General features: G+C 44.5%; 1 protein-coding gene across 1 annotated transcript in view; it reads right to left on the bottom strand.

Moving 5' to 3' along the window:
* Nucleotides 1-5,694, bottom strand: part of LOC119412092 (casein kinase II subunit alpha-like) — a 64,343-nt gene that overhangs the window by 57,584 nt on the left and 1,065 nt on the right. Inside the window, exons 2-4 of the mRNA XM_037679068.1 lie at nt 2,713-2,981; nt 2,515-2,626; nt 2,311-2,412 (exon numbers count right to left, since the gene is read on the bottom strand). Of these exons, the coding sequence (XP_037534996.1) occupies nt 2,311-2,412; nt 2,515-2,626; nt 2,713-2,813 (315 nt within the window). The 5' untranslated portion in view covers nt 2,814-2,981. The remainder of the gene's footprint in view (nt 1-2,310; nt 2,413-2,514; nt 2,627-2,712; nt 2,982-5,694) is intronic.

The following is a 5,694-nucleotide window of genomic DNA, read 5'->3' as shown; positions in this document are numbered from 1 at the left end:
CTGATGACTCCTAACTTGTGCTCCAAAGGGTGATGGGAGTCAAACTGCAAATACTGGTCTGTGTGGGTGGGTTTGTGGTACACCTCAGTTTGCAAATGTCCTCTATCAGAGACTGAGACCTCACAGTCCAAGAAAGCCAACCTGCCATTTTTTACATCTTCTCGTGTGAACTTGATGTATTTATCCACAGAGTTGATGTGGTCAGTAAAATGTTGGACTTCCTGAGATTTGATTTTAACCCAGGTGTCGTCACTCTGGGCCCCTGTGCAAGGCCCTTAACCCCCACCATCTGCTCCCCTAGATAGCAGCTCTCTGCTCTACACAGAGGGCTGTGGTAGCTCGGTGGTCTGTGGTTGTCTTCATGCGACTTAGTTCACTGTGTCAACCCCTGAAGAAGGGAGCAGCTGAAAGAAGAAAAAAATATGTAGAGCTGCTGCCTCTCTGCGAGAAGGTCGCCAGTTCAAATCCCGGTCCAGGGGCCTTTCTGGGTGGAGTTTGCATGTTCTCTCCATGCATGCGTTGGTTTTCTCCAGGTATTCCAGTTTCCTCCCACAGACCAAAAACATGCATGTTAGGCTGATTGATAACTTTAAATTGTCCCTAGGTGTGAGTGAGAGAGTGAATGGTTGTTTGTCTTGTTTGTCTCTGTGATGGACTGGAGACCTGTCATGGGTGTCCCCCGCCTCTCGCACAGTGACGGCTGGACATGGACACCAATGACCCCTGTGACCCAAAAAGGCAGAAGCAGGTAAAGTGGATGGATGGATGGATGGATGGATGGACGGACGGACGGACGGATGGATGGCTGGATGGATGGATGCAGCTGAGAGGTCTCTGTTCTTTGGTTGATGTTTCAGAGCACCGAAGTGTTCGCAGCCACTGAACATCAGTGTGAATCGTGCATTTAAAGTGGTACTGCGAACTGAGTGGGACAAGAAGCCGTTCACTAAAACTGTCTGCATGCACGAGGCAACTTTCGTTCAAGTTTGCAGTGGATCCTGACAGCGTGGAGCAGTGTACAAACACCCAGCATCATCAAGAGGTTTTGAAAAGCCGGACTCGTGCACGGTGAAGAGGACAGCTCCAGAGAAAGTTGCGTCTCAAGCGACAAGGGGGACGTGAGTGATGAGGTTTTTCTGGAGGCGTTCAACTCTGACACTGAAGAAGACGTTAGTGGTTTTAGTGCACAGGACAAGCACAGCTTATTTATGTACAAAATAGTGTTTTCATTTTATTTAGTGTGTGCGGCGTATATTCGGGTGCGCTCTACAGATCGGCAACACTGTAGTTTTATTGATAAACTATTGATAAACTGAGCTTGATGAAATCCAATGTGACATTTAAATGTTAATGTAAGACACCTGGACTGAGTGAGCCAGTAAAACAACATCTGATTTTCTATGTATTACTTTGAAGTTTTCCAATTCTAGATGTTTGTCATTTAAACAGAAAAGCAGAAGCAAACAGCCGTGAGGTGCAGCTTAATGAGACTTGGCTTCGTTTAACAACATGACCACGTGTTGTTTGGGCGACTAACTAATCTTTGCTGGGGGGACGGGGTCTACGACAGAGCTCTCCCCAGGATTGTAAAATGGTGTTTAGGTGTTTCTAAGGCGTTCATATATCTAATATATTACTATTATTATTATTAGATATTTAATGTTAACAGTCAAACCCTTCAATCAATGTACAGAGTAGATTGAACAAGTATTTCTTACTTTAAATCAGCACCTATTATTTACAGTCATAGCTGTTGAATGTGGACGGAGAATTGGAAGTGATGCAGCAGACGTTGGGCGTGCACTGCAGTCCCCCTCCACACCAGTAGGTGTTGCTGTGGACACAATGACGCTGCTCCTGCTCAGGAATTTACCCTTTTAGTTACTAACGTGCACGCATAAAACGGGCACTACGTGCTCAAATACCTACTTCTGTGTTCAACTCCAGTCATTGGTCCCGTACACATTAACTTTTGTGTTTAAAATTTGTGTTTAATGATATTTGTACCTTTTTAATTTACCCCCTCATCATCTTTGAGTTACGATGACGTGTTTTTAGGGAGAGCCCAGACACACTAATGTAACGCTACGAGCACAAGGCATCGGCTGGCTAATATTACCAGAGTACTTACAAAAACATAACCGCCAAGACCGAGAGAAATCAACAAGCTGGCACAGGTGGAAGGATCGCCGCGCTATCGGTACAGCAGTCACACTTCAGAACCTTACAACAGTTTACTTATTCATTTTAAAACAAGTCTAAGTTCAATCAAAAATAACTTTAAAATAAATACTCCAAGATGGTACTTACTACAGGATCTTTTACGATATCAATGAGGGAGATTATGTTAGGACCTCCACGCAGATTTTCCAAAATCTTGATCTCACGCTTGATTTTCTTCTTTTTCACAGGCTAAAGTAAAAAATAAATAAATAAAATCATTTTCAGTCAATGACATTGAAGATGTTCAATCCTTTAAAGAGGTGCCATGTTTAGGTCATGATGTAGCCGTACCTTCAGGATCTTAACCACAACCTTCTCGTTATTAGTAATGTTAATGGCTTCAAACACTTCACTGTACTTCCCACGTCCCAACTTGCGCACGAGCTGGAAGTCGTCCTGGTTTCTTTAAAAGGAAGAAAAAGGAAAACTTGATGTCGCTTGAAGAGCTGTCGGACAGAATGAGAAAGCTGATGCCACCAAAATGTTTACCCCCATTCAACTACATGGGACTCGTAGTCCCAGTACTCTCTGGGCCGGTGAGTGTTGACCTCCGTGTACACTCGTGCCCGGCTTGGCACGGGTCCTGACATGTCGGACAGCTTGGCAGAGATGGTGGGAGAGATTCTACTGCACAAGATGGTTTGATGTCGAGGGGGACAGGAGAGAAAAGGTAGGGGATGATCCCAACAGGACAGGGGGGTTGCCTGAGGATGGGGGGAAGGGGAGGGGGAGGGCCCCCAGAAGGAATGTGGGATGGCCTGTGAAAAAAGTGAAAAACATCCATTAAAAAATAAGAAAAAACAATTTCTGATTATGGTGCAGTTGGTAGAGCTGTTGCCTCTCAGCAAGAAGGTTGCCAGTTCAAAACCTGGCCGAGAACCTTCCTGGGTGGAGTTTGCATGTTCTCTCCGTGCATGCGTGGGTTTTCTCCGGGTGCTCCGGTTTCCTCCCACAGACCAAAATATTTTGAGTCTCAATTTATTCTCGATGTCTTCCAACATAAAGCTCAGAAGAAACGAATGAAATAAAACCGTTGATCCGCTCGTTTATATTCTGTCCCTTTCACAACAAGAGCACGTGAAATATATTCATCAGTGACCCCCCCCCCCGAACACACAGAATGTCACAAACACCAAAAACACAACTTGTGAAACCCATTACAGGTGTAAAACACACACCAAATAAATACATAAATGAAATACTTAATGGGGTGGGCGATATTGCTCAAATATAATATCATCATATTTCACAGCATTCTGACAATAACAATAAATTTCACAACATAAAAAAACTGAAATCACAGTTATTTATTTGACAAGATTAACATGTTATAAAATAAAAGATAAAAAAAACAAGGGGTAATTTTACTGAAATTACTTTATTTAGTATTCAGTCTAAAAGTATAACAATAAAAAGATCCTTCTGTTATTTAGATTGAAACAGTCTGCACAAAACATAGATCAATAAATCCACCACAAAAACTGAAGTGCAGGTGCAGTTTCCTAAAATAACTAAATAAATTAAAGCTTAAGATCTGTTGATCATAAATGTAACAACAAAATACATTTCTTTAAATGAGCTGTAACTTCCAGAAGTTGTAACAAGGTGTCTTCATCTGACCCTGAAGCTTGAGGAGCTTCATCTGTTCCTGCAGGAATGATTCATTTCTCTGATCACATGACTCTGATCACATGACTCTGATCACATGACTCTGATCACATGACTCCGATCACATGACTCCGTCTCTGATCACATGACTCCGTCTCTGATCACATGACTCTGATCACATGACTCTGTCTCTGATCACATGACCCTGATCACATGACTCTGTCTCTGATCACATGACTCTGTCTCTGATCACATGACTCCGTCTCTGATCATTTTGCTCCATGGACTGTGGAACTAAGAGACAGACCTGTGCGTGTTTGTACCGGTAGTTTAGAGCGGGGGGATGGAGAGACAGCTGAGCCACGCGTTATTTGTTTGTAGCATTTTAGCTAGCCAGTATTGCACGCAGCTAATTAGCATCACACCAGTACAGACAGGTGGGGGGGGGGGGGGGGGCGCAAAATTCGGTGTAGTTGTTCAGTGCGCTCGGTTCTGTTAACGGGGCGGGGCGCCCTGACGTATTACGTCATGAAATTTGCATATCATGATATTATTTATTTGCCCGGGCAAAGAAACAGGTGCATTAAAAAGGAAGGAAGAATCCCCTGAAGCAACAAAACAACTTTGTTGTTTTCAACCAGTTTGACAAGACTGTCAACCTGCATCATGAAGGACCCCACCCACCCAGCACACACACTTTTTGCCCCACTCCCCTCAGGAAGGAGGTTAAGGAGCATTAAGTGTAGAACCACTAGACTGAGGAACAGCTTCTACCCTGAGGCTGTTAGACTCATGAATCTCTAACTAGAATAATCACTGTGAATAACCATATCATGTTGCTGCTGATCTGTTTCATGTTGCTGCTGATCTGTTTCAATGTTGATGTGTTCATGCGTGCACATCTGCTCACAGACTCATGTTCATGTTTGTGCTGATGTTCAATGTTTTATGTTATGAGTGCTTAGTGTATATTTAGTTGATGTTTTTCTTAGTTCATATCTTGAATGTTATTACTGTTTTTCTTATACATTTTATTGTTGGATGTAACTGGGACCCTGTGTACATAATTTCGCTCCACCACATGTACCACATGAGGTGCGAATGACAATAAAGAAACTCTGACTCTGACTCTGAATAAGGAAGAAGGCCAGCAATGGAGGAGGGGGCGTACCAAAGAGACCATCTTATCACAAGCAGAACTGGTTTGTTCCACTTTGGAGTAAGATGTTGGGGGAAGAATCAGTTTTGTGTTGTGCGTTTCCTTGACTGATGAAGCCTTCTGGATGGAAGGCAAAACGTTTCAGCACAAACAAAGAAACTGTCCAGATGACCTGACTGAAAAATGTTGGATCACCCGAAGCAAGTAACGCCAGCATCAGCTCGGAGGGCTTGCGATCCCCCAAGCCACTCAGGGACAACACACTGTCAGCCCGCTCCACGTCTGACAGTTGGTAAAGCCGCAGCAGGTTCTCCTTGAGCACACTGTACTTGTTGGTGCTTGGTGGGTCCTGCAGCAGACCCAGCAGATGGCGGTGGAACCGCAAAAAGCTGGGTCTGAAAACACTGATGGAGGAGCAACTTCAACATCTGGAGAGTCCTTGTTCGAAAACATGTTCAGATGTTTGGGGTCACCACTGTTCAGATGTTTGGGGTCACCACTGTTCAGACGGTTGGGGTCACCACTGCTCAGACGGTTGGGGTCACCGTTGCTCAGACGGTTGGGGTCACCGTTGCTCAGACGGTTGGGGTCACCGTTGCTCAGACGGTTGGGGTCACCGTTGTTCAGACGGTTGGGGTCACCGTTGTTCAGACGGTTGGGGTCACCGTTGTTCAGACGTTCGGGGTCACCGTTGTTCAGACGTT

The sequence above is a fragment of the Nematolebias whitei genome, chromosome 7 (genome assembly GCF_014905685.2).
Source record: "Nematolebias whitei isolate Nwh7 chromosome 7, NemWhi1, whole genome shotgun sequence".
Lineage (NCBI taxonomy): Eukaryota > Metazoa > Chordata > Actinopteri > Cyprinodontiformes > Rivulidae > Nematolebias > Nematolebias whitei.
The sequence above is the reverse complement of the archived record's forward strand: the minus strand, read 5'-3'. Positions and strand labels throughout refer to the sequence as shown.